General features: G+C 37.7%; 1 protein-coding gene across 1 annotated transcript in view; it reads left to right on the top strand.

The window, feature by feature from the left end:
* The window catches only part of lili (LMBR1-like protein lilipod), a 229,356-nt gene that overhangs the window by 123,843 nt on the left and 85,134 nt on the right, over positions 1-20,379 (top strand). The window contains exon 8 of the mRNA XM_090376265.1: positions 7,062-7,126. Within this exon, the coding sequence (XP_090232391.1) occupies positions 7,062-7,126 (65 nt within the window). The remainder of the gene's footprint in view (positions 1-7,061; positions 7,127-20,379) is intronic.

Here is a 20,379-nt window from a genome sequence, read left to right as displayed (position 1 = left end):
TTTTTCCACAAGAAATGACGAACAGTACAACCTTCCGTTAACTTTCCATGAATTAAGAACAGCTCTGTCGCAGACAAAGCAAAGCGCTCTAGGACCAGACCAAATTCACTACATGATGATAAAGGAACTTGACCACCAATCCCAAATGGCATTACTTGAACTGTTCAACAAAATCTTTCTAGAAAACCAGTTTCCAGATAGTTGGCATCATGCAATAATTCTGGCTTTCCCAAAACCGGGAAAGGATCTTTCTAATCCACGCAACTACCGTCCAATTGCTTTAACAAGTTGCCTAGGCAAAGTTATGGAAAAAATCATGAATGCTCGTTTAATGTGGTATTTGAACAGTAATAATCTTCTCGACTCGGCACAGCATGGTTTCAGGAAAAATCGCTCAACACTAGACCTACTTATAAAATTAGAAAACAGTATACGGAATGCCTTCATCCGAAAGGAACATCATGTCATGATCTGCTTTGATATAGAAAAAGCTTACGATACGGCATGGCGTTATGGAATCCTTCAAAACCTATACCTCCTTGGTTTACGTGGACATCTTCCTAAATATATCCAAAATTTCTTGCAACACAGGACATTCCAAGTTAGGCTGCAGACAATCCTTTCAAAGGTTTTCATCCAAGAAGAAGGAGTGCCTCAAGGATCTGTGCTTAGCACGACCCTGTTCGCTATTAAAATAAATACAATAACCGAGCAAATTCCAAGAATCGTTAACGCAGCTTTATACATTGACGATTTCAGCATTTCATATCACTCTCAGAATATGCAAAGTATAGAACGGCAGCTACAAGGAACAGTAAACAAAATAAGCAAATGGGCTCAAACAAATGGCTTCTGGATTTCCACACAAAAAACTGCGTGTATACACTTCTGTAGAAAACGAAACCTACACCCTGATCCTGAATTGAAACTTGACGGACATATTATCCCAGTAGTACCAAGCATAAGATTCTTAGGACTTCTTTTGGATAAGAAACTAACATTCCTTGATCACATTAAACAACTCAGGCTTTCTTGCTTAAAGAAATTAAACATTCTCAAAGTTCTTTCCGCAACAACTTGGGGAGCAGATCGATGTACACTTCTCAAACTTTATCGATCTATAGTTCGTGCCAAACTAGATTATGGAGCAGCTGTTTACGACTCGGCTAAACCAAGTGCTTTGAGATGGTTAGACCCCATACACCACAGTGCACTCCGTATAGCACTCGGCGCTTTTCGAACTTGACCTATACCAAGCCTTTATGCAGAAGCCCATGAACCTTCATTGGAGCTTAGACGACAGAACTTGTTATTGCACTATGCCGTCAAGATAAAATCTATCAGTGATCATCCAAATAGAGATTTTCTGTTTTCACATAACTGGGAAAACATATACCAAGCCCATCCATGGATGAATCGACCTGCCAACATCCGTCTGAAAGATTTACTACTAAGCCGAGAGCTTGATTATGACAACGTAGCTACTGCAATTACACAGACCATTCCACCATGGTGCATAGTTCAACCCATATATGATAAGTATTTTCAAACCTGGGGGAAAAACACTCTATCCAGAAAAAACTACCAGCAGTTATATGCAGCATACAAAGAACAATATCCACATCACACTTTCATGTATACAGATGGGTCTAAATCAGAGACTTGTGTAGGCGCTGCAATTCATTTTGAGGATCGTACCTTCATCCAACAACTCCCAAAAGAATGCAGTATTTTTACCGCTGAATTACAAGCCATTTCAATGGCTATAAACCAAATCAAACATAAACAGATAGCAAACAGCATTATTTTCACGGACTCGCTTAGCTCTGTTACTGCCTTGCAGAACGCAAATACCAAAGGACACCCAATCCTGCAACATATCCAAATTTCAGTATCAAAGGTATTACAAACAAATCACAATATCAGAATCTGCTGGATCCCAGGCCACACAGGAATAACTGGAAACGAAAGAGCAGACAAAGCAGCAAAAGAAGCTTCCACATCTGATTATGCCTTTCATACAATGCCATATACAGATTACAAGTCCTTGATCCACCAAAGCAGTATAAAACAATGGGAAAAACACTGGCTAGATCAGACTAGCAACAAACTTCGCCTAATAAAAGAAACACTTCGACCATGGCCTACTAGCTTCCGATCGAATAGACAGGAAGAAGTGATCCTCGCTCGATTGCGAATCGGGCATACACATATGACTCACTGTTATCTACTCAGAGGTGAAGACCCCCCTCAATGCCAAAACTGTCAAGTTCCGCTAACTATACAACACTTCATGGTGAACCGTCCAAAATTTCATAGAGAACGTCAAAGAGCCTTTCAATCAATAATGAATAAACAAAACAATCTAATGCTTAAAACAATTTTAGATGACTGGCCAAATATAACCGAAGTTTTCTGCTTCCTTAAGTTAACTGGATACTTTCAAAACATATAAAATTAATAGTACACCTTCTATAGAGAAACTACACAAATATATATAGCAAAGTCTTGGATCTGCCATAAACCACAAGTAAAGTTAAAAAAAATGCTGATATACAAAACTCTCCTACTTAGGCTAGGTGCATTATAGCCTAAGCTGCTCTTGCGCCAATAGCTTGCAAATAACAACAACAACATCATTCACAATATATCTTCTGTTAGTGAGGATGAAGGTGATTTCATTAGTTGTTAATCCATTTGGACTCTTCTATGTCCACTTTTTGTTCACCCTTTTCTTGAAAAAAAGTGTTCATTACTGACAATCCTTGAGATTCTGCAAATTCCACAAGTCTTTCGCCTCTTTCATTTCTTTCACCAGGCGCCTCCGTAGCCAGGTGGGAAGGAGCAGCAGTGCGTAGCACATGCTTCTTGATTAGACCGGGGTTCGAGCCCGTCACCACCAAATATGGAGGATGCGGAAAGGTCAGGGAATGATCACCGCATATCCCGGAGCAATATGGCCTTAGTTGCTAATGCTCCTAAAAAAACCAAATAACAAATTTCTTTCACCAATTCCAAAATTTCCTATAGTTCCCCTTTCTGTGCTGTTTTGTCCTTTTCCAACCTTAGCATTGAAATCCCCCATAGTGGGTTTTCTGCTTATCTAGAAGACTCTCAATTTCGTTGTACAAGTAAAGACAGCCCAGCCTTTACTTGAGGTCAATAGGTTACATTTAAATTATAAAAATGAGAAGAGAATATATACTAAATATATACTAATATAATATAATATATAATAGTAAGGTCAAATCTTGGCAGAATTTTGTATGTACAACTGGAAACCAAGATCTGTGGGGTCTTATATATAAAATCAGTAGAAATAAATTAACTCCTGGTGATATCTTTAATACAGTAATCTCAAATAATACTGAAACTCTGAACTGGATGCAAACCGCCATTCAAATACTTGAGAGGCTTTTTCCCAATGATGATAGAACTCTTGATTCTGCCTACCACTCTAGAGTTAGGAAAGAAAATGAGCAATATGATTCTCCCATTTCTACTCCTTTATTTACTATGGAAGAGCTTAAAAATGCAGTTTCTTCTATGAGTAATAACAAATGCCCAGGAACTGATCCACTGGAAACCATTTTCATAAAAGATTCTTCTCTATTAGACCAAACCATCTTTTGAGACTCTTCAACAAGTGTCTTGTTGCTGGGAATTTCCCTGTTATTTGGAAGTCTGCTCTCATTAGAATAATCCCAAAACCAGGAAAACCACCAAGGGATCTTAAATAATACAGGCCTATCGCTTTATTATCCCACTTAGGCAAGTTACTAGAAAAACTCATGGCATACAGATGTAATCAACTTCTTTTGGAAAGTAATCTATCTTCCTCTCTTCAGTGTGGATTTAAGCCTGGTTGTAGTTATGAAGATTCACTTTTTGAATTGAAAAGGTTAATTGATAACTGTACTTACAAATATGCACTGGCAGTTTTTATTGATTTTGAAGGCACCTTCGACAATGTTTGTTGGGAGAGTGTCTTACGGCACCTTAAAATTGCTCGTTGTTCTAGACATCAGGGTGCCTCGGTAGCCAGGTGGGAAGGAGCAGCAGTGTGTAGCACACGCTTCTTGATTAGACCGGGATTCGAGCCCGTCACCACCAAATACAGAGGATGCGGAATGGTCAGGGAATGCCCACTGCATATCCCGGAGCAATATGGCCTTAGTTGCTAATTCTCCTAAAAACCAAATAACAAACAAACATCTAGACATTTCTTCCTTTTGTTCAAAAGTTACTTTGCTGAACGTACTGTCTACGTCCAAACCAAACATCAGTCGGTATCCAAAGCTGTTTCTCGAGGGTATCCCCAGGGTTCCATTCTTGGCCCTCTTGTGTGGAATCTCATCCTTGATGATTGGCTTTCTTCTCCCTCCAACACGGCTGATGTGCAAATGATTGCCTTTGCCGACAATCTCTCCATCATAGTACATGGTAACTCCAGGTCCCAATTGGAATAACAGGCTAACTCTGTACTCAATAACTTGCTGGATTGGACTCTGAAAAATAAATTAAGAGTGTAACCCTCTAAAACGAAGATGATGATATTTCATGGAAAACTAGACCATAATAGACCTCTGGTTGTCAAGTTTAATGGAGTATCTCTGCCACTTGTTACCACTCATAAGCATCTTGGTATTATTTTTGATGAAAAATTGTCATTCTTACCACACATCCAGAATCTTTCCAAAAAAGTGAAAACTTTTACAGCCATGTTATTCAAAATCTCTTGGTTTGTTTTGGTTTTTTTTTTTTTTTTTTTAGGAGCATTAGCAACTAAGGCCATGTTGCTCCGGGGATATGCAGTGGTCATTCCCTGACCTTTCTGCATCCTCCATATTTGGTGGTCACAGGCTCGAACCCCGGTCTAATCAAGAAGCGTGTGCTACGCACTACTGCTTCTTCCCACCTGGCTACGGAGCGAGCCGCTGCAAAATCTCTTGGCAGGACTGGGGTTTAAAAAAAGGGAACCCTCAGAATTCTATACTACACAATGTTTGTTCCAATCATTACATATGCAGCCAGCATATAGTTTCACAGAACCAAACTTATTACAGTTCAAACCAAACTAGACAGTGTCCAACGGACCTTTTTGCTAGCTCTCCTGAGAACTTGTAGAACAGTTTCAACTGCATCTTTGCAAGTCATTGCAGGATTGTTACCTCTGGATCTGTATCTTACGTACAAAGGGGCTTTGTTTACTATGTTCGTAAAGGATATCCTTTAACTTTTTCCGATTTGACCTATGATCCCACTGCCAATCCAAAGAATGAAAAGGCGAAATGTTGGATTGAGCTTCATAAAAGATGGCAAGTGAGATGGAATTCCTCGACCAAAGGAGCAGTGACCAGATGTTTTATACTTGATTTTCACTACCTCAAAAAGTAATCAGTTTTGGTTCTACCCAAACCTTGTTACATCATACATTCTAACTGTTCACAGTTCTTTGAATGCTCATCTTCTTCAATTCAATCTGTCCACAACAGATACCTGTTTCTGCGGCGCCTCTGAAGACTGGGGTCATGTCTTATTCTTCTGCCCAGTTTACCCAGATTTAAGACAAATATTATCTAGTGTAGTGCATAATTTCTCTCCTGAAAATGAAAGATATCTTATTGAAAATCAAAATGCCTTCTCAGCTCTACAAGAATTTGCCACACAGGTTTTCAACAGATGACGTGGATTGCTGAGATGACTTCTATACTCAATAAAGCTACTTTTTTTATTTCTTTTTCTCTCTTTTTTTTTAATAATAATTATTATTTTAACATTTTATCTAATTAATTTTTTATTTATTTATTTTTATTTTTCGAAACTTAATAATGTTTTGTCCATTAATTTTTTTTTTTTTTTGCTAGCCCCTTAAGGGTCAGGATTCGCTGGTCTACAGTTTATTAGAGATGGGATTTTAAACTGCTTGTACCCAGATTTGTGCTTCCTGGGTACGGGAACTGCTGGCATCCATTGCCATTACACTTTCTGCAGTAGATTCTTTGTGGTATTCACCACCGTACGTGATTATAGAGTACAGGTCTGGACGAGACGTCCAGACCTGTACACAGTGCTCAAGGTGTGGCCTGGCTAAAATTGCCTTATAAAAGGCGATAATCATCTCCTTATGAGGTCACCTCGCAGGTGCCTAGTCTCCAGCCACTGCAATTTGCAGAACTTAAGCCTCTCTTGGTAAGAGGATCCCTTCATTCCCCTCACCAATCTTGTTGCCCTTCTCTGTACACGCGCTCAAGTAAATCTACATCCTTCCTAAAATGAGGCCTGCAGACCTGTATTCAGTACTCAAGGCATGGCCTGACCATTGCCTTATACAGTGGGACAATCACCTCCTTTTCCCTGCTACCAGAATTCCTGTATATCATTGACAAAACCCCATGACCTGCTCTTGCAGCCTGTCTGCATTGTTCAGAAAACTGACTGCACAACTACTCCCAGGTCTTTTTCATTTTCTACCACCTTAAGTGTAGTAAGTACCACACAGTTAGTACATTCCTCTGGGGTTACTTCTACCCATATGCAGTGGAAGTTGATAGCTTAAATAAATTTAAGGCTGAGCTAGACAGGCATTTGGAGCGAATGGGTGGGTGAAATGGGTAGTTTTTATTTTATTTTTTTATTTATTTCTTTATTTTTATTTTTTTGGCTGATGCTACATAAGCTTGCTTTCTTGCATCGTATACCTCAACTAATGCTAATTAAGTGAAATTCATTATGAAATAGAAATTTCACTTAATATAATGTTATTTTATATTCAAAATTTCAGTCTTTATTTCTGAGGGATGTCCTCATGATTGCAGGTTTGTAGCACAAATTAGCCCCACCCCCTTTCGGTCATAAACATAGCATGCAGATTTCATAGATATACAAATTTGATTTTAAATACTTCCTTTCATTAATATCATTAATTAAATGGGCTAATTTTTACTGTATCTGTCATAAGGGAGTAAGTGCTGAATACAAGAACAAATGAGTATAAGTTTAATAGTAACAATAACAACAGTACTGAACTAAAGTGAGATTTTTTTTTTTTTCTCCATAAGTATGTACTCCAGTTGGATTCGCTTGTCTTTTCACTGTTGTTGGAGAACTTGTTGTAAAGCCAAAGGTAAGTTATTGATGTTTAACTTATGAATTAATGAAACTTGTCTGGATGATAAACTTGCATGCATCTGAGCTAAAATTTGCAGATAAAATAAAATGTTCTATTCATTGACTAACTAGTATATTATTTTGGCTACTCATATTCTGCAAATACCTTTGTATTACCCTGTGAGGATCTGCTTAAAGTATTTTTACATTGATAAGTATTTACACAACTCAAACTAAAACTTGTTAATAATTATTAACAAGTTTTACTGCTGCCTCTTTTGCTATCTAGTTGCTCTTTGGGAAAGAAATAGGTTTCCAGAGAATGCTGTTTCTACCATCCCCTGGTAAACGATTATATTTTTGTTTAATAGAGAACTTCATATGTTTAATAAGGAACCTATATGTATAATTAATACGAACTAGGGGGCTCTGCCTGCCGCGCACGCTTTTCTACGTTATATGTAGAGTTATGACGGAGTAAGTCAGATATTTTCTACTTAAGATTGATCAAATTGACCAGTTGATCAAAGAAAGTGTATTGTGTTACAAGTACAAACCCCAGGCTGTACTAGAGACCCCCAACTCACTGTCGAAACGTACTGATCAATATCTAATCAATTATATAAAAGAAAATAGAAAGTAAAATTGTGTGAATATTGAGTGAATGAAAGTTATTATTAATTGCATGTTTTATCTTAACCTCTTCACCAGACAGACTGATGGCTATGCAGGCCCTCAGGGGTCTCATGGTTATCAAAGCCGACACCATGCTGTAGCTTTTCCTAGCTGACACGGTGTGGGACAGAGCTGCAAAAGGCATGCTCCACCATAGGAATCTCTTTCCCTGTGTTCTTTTATTACTACCACCTGGGATGGTTGAGTTTTCTTACCCCAATCCCCTTCCCCTACCCTGTGTGGCTCCTACCCCTTTTACCTGGTGGCTCACCCCACCATCCACTCTCAACTCCTACCCCCCAGACCAGGATGGGCGTCCTGTTCCCCTTACTGTCTCCCCTTTTAAATCAGGCAAGTGCCTCAACTATTGCCCCCTCTGTTCTCTACCCCCTTTTATCCCACCCTCTTCCTATCTCCCCATTATCTCCTTTCCAATATTTTTTTTTTTTTTTTGGCCTCTCCTTCGATGCCTAGGCAACCCCAGGGTTCACCCCCACCACAGCTTTCTTCTCTCTTAATGTGTCCTGGTCTGCCTCCCTAGGGTGGAGATGGAAACTGGGGGTGTTAGTGGCTCTCCACAGACCCCCAGAAGTGGCTAGAGGAACAACACAACCCACACTAATACTTCACAAAATACACACTAATGCACACCCTGGCCTTATGCAGAGTATTGTATTCTACACAGAGTAAAAACATGGATTTGGGGAAGACCCGCGGTGCTGCCACACAAAAAAAAAACTATGTCACTATGAGCAATATCTAATCAGAAAATGACCTATGTAATTATTTACCTGTGCATGGCATTCTCAAGGTCAAATAAATATCACTATGTAATTATTTGCCTGTGTTTACATAGGTCACTTAGGAAAAGGCCTTTTGCTTTGGGTTCCCATAATACATTAGGAATATTGTTGCATCCGAAAAAGCAGGACTAAAATATTTAGAAACTATACAAATATTTAAAATATTTACAAATTACTAAACTATTTTCAAATATACAATATTCATTAATATACAAAAAACATTACAATGAAACATCAAATGTTAGACAGCGGAGCATGTGCATGAGGTTGGTGAACGTTATGGAGGCAGTTGTCAATAATTAATTGCATTTGTATTGACATAATTGCCTCACTCTCTTCTCCCATTGGCTTGAATAAATATCACTAGGAAAACCTTTTTTAATGTATAGAGAGACTAGACGAATTATGAGAGGTGGTGGGGAGGATAGGCAGATGATGTGGGAAGGATTTTTTTTTTTTTTTTCTGATTGTGTATAAAGCATGCTTTCTTGAATCATTTTAAAATTCACTAATAACTAAACTGAATTTTTTGTGTGTTACAGAATCCTTGTATGAATCCTTTAACCCCATGTATTAAAGTGATTTCCTTTCATTCATTAATTAACTGTCCAGCAATGCCATTTAAATCATATTTAAGATTGCACACAGGTCATTAAGAGTTTAAAATGAAGTAGCAGAATGAGAGGTAAAATATGAATAAGCATCAGGTATTCATATATTTTAAACCTAAGAAAGAGCCCAGGCATTTCAGAATAAGTAATGAAATTTAGCTGAAGGTATTTCAATTCCTAATCCAAATCCAGTTTTCATCAAATTTTAAGAAATTGCACTTTACCATGAATATTGATTTGATTAGTTTATTGGTAAGAAAGGATAATATTTTTACAGCTTTGCCCTGATTGATTCTATTACCAAAATTGAAAAGCAGCTACATTCTTGAATTTCATATTTAATCCAGTCTTTGCTAAATGTTGGCTTCTGAAGTTCACTACGGTACAAGATCACTACTGGCAAATAATCATGCATGCAATGTTATACAAGTAACTTCACAACAAAAAGCATGGCCCAAAGATTGAATTCAGTATAGAATTCAAAAACAGCCAATTTAGTTATTGGGACTGATTACACCAAAATTGTAATAATTTTATCCTTTCCTTGTCAATGAAACAATTAAAACAATATTCATGTAGAAATATGTGATCTTAGAACTTGCTTAGTGGTATAAAGTCCTCTAACTCAATTATTGATTTTCATTAGTATTTTCAATTAGGCTTGAGAAGGTTAAAAAACATTCAAACTTGATAGATATTTGAATATATTTAATGCATTGTAGGAGCTTGCTCGTCTGCTTGGTATATCTTTAAAGCTGCTTAAAATATTGCTCTCTGCAGTACTAGGACAGCTTCTGGAAGGTACTAAAGGTAATGCAAAAAAATCACCAAAATATTGGAATTTCTTATTTTCATTATGTGCAAACTTCAATTTCCTTAACATACACTCCAATACAGTGTCCATTTACTCTGTAGAAAAGTTTTCAAAAAATATATTTAAATAGCATCTGTTAAGCACTAAATGGGAAAACCACATTGGGGAACAAAGACAAAAATAAAATTCTTGGAATTCACCTTTCTAACAACACACAATAAGTAGGTATATCCAGGAGATATTGTCAGGCAGTGAACAATGAATTGTCCATATTGTAGATCAAAAAAGGTTTGCACTGGATGAACCTACTGATATTAGCATTAGCAAGGACACATGATGCAAGAAAGCAAGCTTATATAGCATCAGCCAAAAAAAAAAAAAAAAAAAAAAAACACATCCCCTTCTCATTCCACCCATTCACTCACTCCAAATGTTTGTCCAGTTCTGCCTTGAATCTGTTTAAGCTATCAACTACAACAACAGGTGGAAGCTTGTTCCAACAATCAACCACCCGTTGGCTAAAGGCAAACTTCTGCACATCTATCCTACAACCGTCCTTCCTTAATTTGAATTTATGCCCTCTCAGGCGATTATTCTGAGCAAGAGGAAGAATTCCATCAACATTGAGTATGGTCTAACCATTCAAGGCTTTATACACCTCAATCAGATCACCCTGCATGTGCCTAGTCTCCAGACACTGTAATTTGCAAAACTTAAGCCTTCCTTCATTGGAGCAACCCGTTATTCCATTCACTAATCTTGTTGCCCTTTTCTGTACGCCTTCCAACAGCTCTACATGCTTCTTAAAATGAGGCCTCCAGACCTGAATACAGTACAGTCAGTCCTCGTATAGCATGATAGTTGTGTTCCTATAAACCCTCGTGCAATGCAAAATTGTGCAATATAAACAACAGGCCCTATGGGAAAAATAGGGTAGGTGCCAACCACCGAAGATTGAACACAAATTTGTAACCAAAACATTACCAAACACAATAAATAATCATAATAAAATACGTTAAGTATTTTATTACGACTATTACGTAATAAAATATTGCTAATGCTTTTGCTTCTATCGTAAGCAAACTTGTTTTTTGTTTGGTTTTCTATCCAAACTATTCTACCGGTCTGAAATTAGAAGTAGTTAGCAGTAAACAATACCACAATAGCAACAACAAGGAATCATTGTAGACAGGAAGTTACAGATTTTGCCAAGAGAAGCAAGAATCAGTTATATGAAACAGCCATTTTTAAGAACGATGAGTATACTGTAACTCTTTATCAATAGAGAACAAATAACATATAGACGTAGAATAGAAGTGCGGAAATTTACCTTTAGCCAGTGGGTGGTTAATTGCTGAAACAAACTTCCATTTGTCATTGTGGAAGTTGATACATTAAATAAATTTAAGGAGGAACTGGACAAACAATTTAGAGGGAATTGTTTTGTAAAAAAAAAATTTTTTTTTTTTTTTTTGGCTGATGCTGCATAAGCTCATACACTTGCTTTCTTGCATCACATGCCACTACTACTACTACATCATTCTACTTAGTACTTCACAGTCATTTATTTCTATTCATAGTGATTCTAAGAAAAATGTGAAACTCTGTTGTCTTATAATGAAAGAAAATATAAAGCCGGCAAATATTCTTTAAATTCGTTTGCAAAGATGGCCTGTTCAAGTGTTTTATAATGTTCTGGATATAATATATAAGAAAATGACAGGACCAAAGATCAAAAGAAAGAATTTTATACTGCAACTAACACAGATGTATTCAACTGTCAGAAAAGTATTCAAACAGGACTGAACATCAACTGTTGTCTGTATACATATCGAAAGAACATTACAGACTAACAAGAATGAACAAGATGCAAATGACTGAATGTTAAAGTAAAGTACTTGACATCTATGGCTCATTAGCATTAGTAGAGGCATATGATGCAAGAAAGCAAGCTTATGCAGCATCAGCCAGAAAAAAAAAAAAAACCCACTCCCATTTCACCCCTTTGTTCGTTCTAAATACCTGTCCAGCTCAGCCTTAAATTTATTTAGGTTATCAACTTCCACAACAAAGGATGGAAGTCTGTTCCACCAACAAACTACCCGCTGGCTAAAGGCAAACTTCCGCACATCTATCCTACATCTGTCTTTCCTCGATTTGAATTTATGCCCTCTCAGGTGATTATTCTGAGTGAGAGGAAGAATCCCATCAGCATTGATCATGCTCAAACCATTCAAGGCTTTATACACCTCAATCAAATCACCTCGAAGGTGCCTAGTCTCCAGACACTGTAATTTGCAAAATTTAAGCCTTTCTTCGTAAGAGAAACCCTTTGTTCCATTTACTAATCTTGTTGCTCTTCTCTGTGCTCGTTCCAACAGCTCTACATCCTTCTTAAAATGAGGCCTCCAGACCTGTATAGAGTACTCAAGGTATGGCCTGACCATTGCCTTATACAAGGGAATAATCACCTCCTTATCCCTGCTAAAAAAATTCCTGTATATCATTGACAAGACACTATGAGCTACTCTTGCAGACCGTCTGCACTGCTCAGAAAACTTCATACCTGCCTGCACAATTCCCCCAGGTCCTTTTCGTTCTCTACCACTGTCTGTATAGTACCACACAGTTGATATGTCACTCTGGGGTTACTGCCTCCCATATGTAGTACTTTACATTTGTCAATGTTAAACTTCATTTACCACCTCTCAGCCCATCTGCTCAACTTTTCTAGATCCTGTTGCAGCAGCATACTGTCATTAGTGTTCTTAACAACCCTGCCAACCTTCGTATCATCTGCAAACTTGTACATTAAGCTTGATATACCATCATCCATATCATTTATAAATATAGAAAACAACAATGGACACAACACTGAACCCTGAGGGACTCCACTAATAACATTAGTCCATGATGAGCAGTGTCCATTGATTACCACTCTGTCTTCTCCAACTCAACCACCCCTTTATCCATAGCAGCAATTTGCCTCCAATGCCACACTGCTCCAATTTGTTCAGCAGTCTTCCATGTGCAACAGTATCAAAAGCCTTTCTAAGGTCCAAATATATAATATCAAAGTTATTCCCTGCATCCAGTTCCTTTGTGACCACATCATAGTATCCAATCAAATTGGTCAGGCAAGACTTACCCTTAACAAACCATGCTGTGTCCCAGCTATAACTGAAGTCTTGTCTAGATGATTTTGCAGTGCTTCTTTAACCAATGCCACCATTTATTTTTCTTGAACAGAAATTAAACTAACAGGTCTATAATTACTTGTCACCCTTTGATTCTCCTTTGTGAATTGGGGTCACATTTGCACATCTCCAGTACATGGGTACCTCCCCTGAGTCCAAAGAAGCTGTCATAATTATGGCTAAGGGTTTGCTTACTTCCTTTGCTGCCTCCTTTAATATAACTGGATAGATCCCATCCACCCCGGGTGCCTTTTTTATGTTTAACTTAAACAATTTCTCCTCCACTTTCCTCTCATGTATTACAAAATCATCTAGTTCACTACCACAGTTTAACTCACCTCTGGCATTCCCCTCCCTGAATAACTCCTCATGGTAGAGGCAAAATACTCATTTAGTTTGTTAGCCACCTGAGCAGGATTGACAGTTGAACCATCAATATCCAGTGGACCAATCTAATTCATCCCTTTCCTTCTAGAGTTTACATAGGTAAAGAACTCTTTGTTGTTTTTCTTTGCATCCTTTGCCAAAGATTTCATATAATCTGCCTTTGCCTGCCTAATCTCCTTTGTGACTTGGTTACAGACCAGCTTATATCTATCATAGGCTTCCATGTCACCCATTAATTTATATGTATCCCATGCATTTTTCTTCTGTGTCATATGTCTCATTAGTTCATCTGACATCCATTTAGGCCTAAACCTTGAACATTATTTCTTAGTTGGTATGTAAAGCCTAGTAGCTTCCAAGATAAATTCTTTGAATGCTTCCCATTTTGAATTTGCTATTGGTAACATCATCAGTTGGGCCCACCGTATAGAATTTAAATACTGTCTCAGACCACCATAGTCGCCGTTGCAAAAGCAAAAACCCTTCCCTTTACCCCTGATGGTAGTTACCTCTTTGAGTAAATCCCACTTCGGCACACTGTGATCACTGCCAACTAGTGGTTCCTTTATCTGTAGATTCTTAATGCATGAAGAATCACTACTGATAATCAGATCAAGAGTATTACTCCCTCTAGTTGCCTCCCAAACATGCTGATGTAGAAAACAATCATCCAATAAATCCACTAAATCCATATTGGGGGGGGGAGGGTGTCCAACCCACAAATTCCAGTCAGTCCCCATTATAAGACTCTCTGATTTACTGGCCCACTCTATTTCCCTGTACAGTTTTTTATTATACTCATCAGAGTCATTAGGCCTATAACACACTTCTACTCTCAGTTTTGATTTCCCAGTGCTTATGTCACACTAAACTGACTCGACATTGCACTGTCCCGCGATGTTGATTGGCTTCACTTCCTTGGATTTTGTGTGTTTCTTAACTAATAGCATAACCCCTCCTCCCTTCCTGTCCTGTCTATCCTTTCTGTACACATTGTACTCCCCAAATTTCAGTTCTGCATTTCTTATATTGTGTGACACAACGTCTGTGATATCCCAACAATATCTGCCTTGGATGTTTTGAGCAAATTCATCAAATTTATTTGATGAATTTGCAAATACCTCAAATTCATCTAATTTAATTACCAAACTCCTAGCACTGGTGTACATGCAAGTATACAGGCACCTGTTCCTATTCTTAGCTACCCTAACACAACCCATGTGTTTATTTGTACCACAATGACTCCCAGCAGTCTCTGAAATACTCTCCACCTTGTTTTCCAGGCTCCTGCTCATTCCAATAGAAGCAGTGGAAGAATCACTTTCATCTATGCCAGCGACTACTGTTAATCTATTAGTCTGTGTACCCCCCCCCCAAGCTTCAAGTTTTCCGACCCACCTAACTCTGCCTTGATAGCATCAGCAAATATTCTTGCATCCTTTCTATTTAAGTGTATCCCATCCCTGTAGAAGCAGTCTCTCCTGTGATCAAGTACAGACCAGGCTGAAAAAAATTCTACCCCTTGAGCCTTGCACAATGTTTCCAGGGCCAAATTGATTGATAAGGCTCTCATCATATACTTCCTCCTATTGTGTCTGGGCAGAATTGCAGACACTTTCAAATTCAACCCTAATTCACGGCTTTTTTTTTTTTCAACAGTGACCTGTACTTGTTAAGTAATTCTGCCGGTTTCCTACTCTTAATATCATTAGTGCCAACATGTACAACAATATCACCTTTTGTGCCCTTAAAAGATGATATCCGCTCTATAACGTCAATTAAGAAAACATGTTTGTGAAAAAATGCAAATGAAAAAAATAAAATAATAAAATAAAAATTAAAGATTATCTATGACATAAAATCTAAAAGCATGTAATAATAGTTGTGGGTATTCTGTATTAATGTTCATCATTTTTGAAATCATATTATAGTTGTGTTCAGTTCTTATTCTGAGATGACTACTGTCCATATGTAGTACCTTACATTTACCTCTGTTGAACCTCAATTGTCACTTCCTTGTCCATCTGCTTAATTTTTCTAAGTCTTGTTGCAGTGCCTTGATTCCTGTCATTATCACTCTGTCAACCTTTATTTCATCATCAGACTTAGTCATTAAGCTTGGTATTCCTTTATTAATATTAAGAAATATTGAAAATAGTAAGGTAGACCTAACACTGTACCCTGAGGGACTCTACATAACATTAATTCAAGAAGTCAGTGCCTATTAATAACCACCCACCATCTTCTGGCAGTTAACCATCCCTTTATCCATAACAGTTAGGTTGCATTTTGATTACTTTATACAGCTCCAGAAACCTCATTTTAAATTATGTGGATCTCTTGGGTGAGTGAAGAGCAATAAGATTAATCAGGGAAGCAATGGGTACTCTTACTAAGTTCTGCAAATTGCAGTGCTGGGTAAATAAGCACCTGCAAGGAGACCTGATTGTAGTGTTTAAGGCTTTAAAGGTTTAAGTAAACTATGTGCTGGTGTCATTCCTATTATTTTTCATTCAACACACATAAGGGAACGTAAATTCAAATCGAAAAAGGATGTGTGCAGAATAGATGTGTGAAAATTTTCTTTCAGCCAAAGAGTAATTGATTGTTGGTAAAAACTTCCATCTGGTGTTGTGGAAGTGGATAGTTTGAAGAAATTTAAGGATGGATCAAAAATTGTTAGAGAGGATTTATAGAAGAGATGAGTGGTTCTTTTTATGGCTGATGCTATATATGCTTGCATCATTTGCCACTAGCAATACTAAAATAACAATAGGGAGCAGAGGAACAGTACATACAGTGCTGCTCAACAAAATTGCTTCACTTGCAAAATTCACCAATTTTCTGTGAAATTTGGCAATATATTGTATATGTTTTGTAATAGCATTATCTTATTGCATAATCCATCCCTAGCAAGATCTCTTAGATGATGTCATGTGCCACATGTGAATGCATCACCCTAGTAGCAGTATAAGTGCAGTGCATATGCCATGAGCCCATTATTCTATGCTATTGCAATAGCAAAGTTTTCACAATTAATTCTTTGTAGGAAAAGGGTTGCTGCTACGTTGAATGTAGAGGGGCATTCTAGACATAAATAGCTAAAAGAATTCATTGTTATCGGTCAACAGTTATTACTAAAATTATCAGAAACTGGCAGCCTAAACAGTAAGAAAGAAAGGAAGTGGACATCCACGAATATCTTCTGTAGCACAGGACAGATTTCTGTTTTGTCTGTGTGTCTGAAACAGAAGATTTTCATTGACAGATCTCAAAACAGCATGGGAGGAGGATACAGGAGTAAAGGCAAGTACTGCTACAGTACACTGATGCATTTTCTCATTGGGATTAGTAGCATGTTGCCTAAGAAAAAAGCCACTTTTGATTCAAAAAATTAAACCAAAGCATCTAAAGTGGGCAAAAGAGCAGACTAAGTTGGTCTGAGGATCAGTGGAAATGTGTTATTTTCTCTGATGAATCAAAATTCAACTTGCATGGTTCAGACAGCTGACTTAGACAAAGAAGAGGAGAAGAATTTCGTCTTTATTGTATCATTTACACAGTGAAACATTCTGCATTTCAATGATACAGGGCTGTATTTCATGTAGAGGAGTTGGTCGTCTTGAATTTGTGAAGGGTACAGTGAATGCCGAGGTGTACAAGGACATTCTTGGGACAAAACTACCTCCCACAATTAGAGATCACTATGGGGGTGTTGCCAATTCCATTTTTCTGGATGACACTGCTCCATGTCATAGAGCCAAAATCATAAGTACTATGTCATAAAATTATCAGCCGACTGGGCTAGCTGAGTGGGTAAAGTACCTGCCCGGCAACCCAAAGGTCGCGGTTCGATTCCCGCCTCGGGCTTGGATCAAAGTACTGCAAAAACCTTGATAGATGCAATATGGCCACAGAAGCCGATGCGCCAACAACTACCAAATCAAAAAAAATCATAAAATTATCAAAAGTTTTATTTATGATATCTTGCATCCTTGCTTAAATAAATGCAATTTATTTCACTGTCTTTACTGTCCACAGGTGCAAAAATGGTTGAAGGATAAATCAATTTGCATAATAACGTGGCCTGGAACAGTCCAGACCTCAATCCATTTGAAAATCGCTGGAACAAAATGGATGTTTCGGGTAATGCTAAAGAAACCAAAAACACTTAGAGAGTTGTAGAAGACATTAATCCATGTCTTCTACAACATACCATAAGATTAGTACCATAAGATTTTCCATGAATGCACTCAGAACCTTATCCAGTCAATGCCATGATGACGTGCAGTAGTCATCAAAGCAACGGGTAGGCCAGTGAAATATTAGTGTGCACTTTGTTGTGTTTTCTGGTTATATAGCTGCCTGTCATCCTAGTGTAAACAGAGTAATGAAAAAAAAAATCAGTTTTCATAGAATTTTTGTTGTTATATGAGCCTTAGTAACATTCTGTTATTTTGGAGAAAATTACTTATTTCGTTGTATATTTACCTATAAGGCATAAAAGTAAATTTTTCTGCAATTAGTAGTTTCATGTGTATTGTTATTACTTATGTTCCTTCAGCTATTTCTAAAAGATTAGCTGCCAGTGTAAGTACAAACAACCTAAAAAAACGAGGTGATGAAATTTTTTGAACACTACTGTATTTCTAATTGCAAGATGTGTACATTGGAACCACTTACTTAAATATAGCTAAACAATGTATTAGCAGTAGTTTTTGTGTAGATGTCTTGTTGAAATAGAAAAATTAGTAGCATATTTTCAGGAATTCAATAACTTCTGTTATTTTGCCTTAAGCAATCCATGTCCCAGAAAACTGCACAAAATGATTGAACAAATCTGTGCGTCCAGACATGCAGTGGAAAGACAAATTTCTGTAATCAGTGCTGACATCAAAAAATAACTTGAAACATGATTTAAAGAATTTCTCAGCACTGAGTCTGGCCTTGGACAAATCTACAGACACTGAAGATAAACCACAACTAGCCATATTTGTTCATTTTTTAACAAATAATCTAGATATGAAAGAACTATTAGATCTGATTGCTTTGAAGGATACGACTTTAGCTTCAAACATAAAAAGAGCTCTTGATCTTGTGCATAACAAAGCTTCTGTACTGAAAGAAGATAATCTGTGTTTCAACTGACGGCACTCCCACTATGAGAGGTGTCAATAAAGGACTTGTGGAACTTTTAACGGCTGATGCATTTTTTTCCCAATTTTATTCCTGCCCATTGCATTATTCATAAGGAACACCTAGCAGCTAAATATTTTAAATATGAACATGTTATGGAGGTAGTTCTGAAAATTGTTAAATCTGTACACTCAAGCAGAACAATCTTGAGTTGTCTAGAATGATCTTGACAATGATCATCTCCCAGATGACGTATCATGGTTCTGTTTAGTAAGATGACTCTCGGTAAGCAGTGTTCTAACAAAGTTCTTTCACTTGATGGAGCCGATCAAAAAATTTGTCAAAGAAAAGGGAAATCTTTACCTCAACTTGAGGATGCCCAGTAGTTAATAGATATGGCACTTTTCACAGATGTTATTCAGCAAGCATTTACAATCATTCAATATATTTCTGCAAGGACAAGGAAAACTTATTTCTGATCTAGTGCAGAGTGTGTTCAACTTCCACAGCAAACTGAAACTCTTCGAGAAGGACCTGGTTTCTAAAACCTTCACTCATTTCATGTGTTTGAGTAAAAATTTGTAAACTCTATCTGGGTTTGAAATAATAACTAGAGACTATGCATGTAAGTTACACGGATTGGTGGCGTAAGAAATTAATGATAGATTTCCATGATTTAAGAGCACTTAAACCATCATTTGCATTTTTGGAAAATTCTTTTCTTGTTGACATTATGAAGAATAGCTGTCCCGTCTCACCACCAGTTGCTGGGGATATAGCAGCTGTAGAGTTGGAGGTACTGGGGCTCCAAGAGGATGAAGGATTGATACGAAGGTCGGCGAAGTTGTTAATGACACTAATGACAGTACACTGCTGCAACAGGATCTAGAAAAGTTGAGCAGATGGGTTGAGAGGTGGCAACTGAAGTTTAACATTGACAAATGACAGATTCAAGGTGGAAAGTACTGCATATGGGAAGCAGTAACCCTAGAGTAACGTATCAACTGTGTGGTACTACACTGACAGTGGTAGAGAGTGAAAAGGACCTGGGGTAATTGTGCAGTCAGATATGAAGTATTCTGAGCAGTGCAGACAGTCTGCAAGAGTAGCTCATGGTGTCTTGTCAATGATATACAGGAATTTTTCTAGCAGGGATAAGGAGGTGATTATCCCCTTGTATAAGGCAATGGTCAGGCCATACCTTGAGTACTGTGTACAGGTCTGGCGGCCTCATATTAAGAAGGATGTAGAGCTGTTGGAACGAGTACAGAGAAGGGCAACAAGATTAGTGAATGGAACAAAGGGTTGCTCTTACGAAGAAAGGCTTAAATTTTGCAAATTACAGTGTCTGGAGACTAGGCACCTGCAAGGTGATCTGATTGAGGTGTATAAAGCCTTGAAAAAATTTTTCTTTGAGCATGCTCAATGCTGATGAGATTCTTCTTCTTGCTCAGAATAATTGCCTGAGAGGACATAAATTCAAATTGAGGAAAGGCAGTTGTAGGGTAGATGTGTGGAAGTTCACCTTTAGCCAGTGGGTGGTTGATTGCTGGAACAAACTTCCATCTGTTGTCGTAGAAGTTGATAGTTTAAACAGATTCAAGGTGGAACTAAACAAACATTTGGAGCAAGTGGATTGGCGAAAT

Source organism: Mastigoproctus giganteus, chromosome 6 (assembly GCF_048544385.1).
Source record: "Mastigoproctus giganteus isolate SK-2022 chromosome 6, ASM4854438v1, whole genome shotgun sequence".
Taxonomy (NCBI): Eukaryota; Metazoa; Arthropoda; class Arachnida; order Uropygi; family Thelyphonidae; genus Mastigoproctus; species Mastigoproctus giganteus.
The sequence above is the reverse complement of the archived record's forward strand: the minus strand, read 5'-3'. Positions and strand labels throughout refer to the sequence as shown.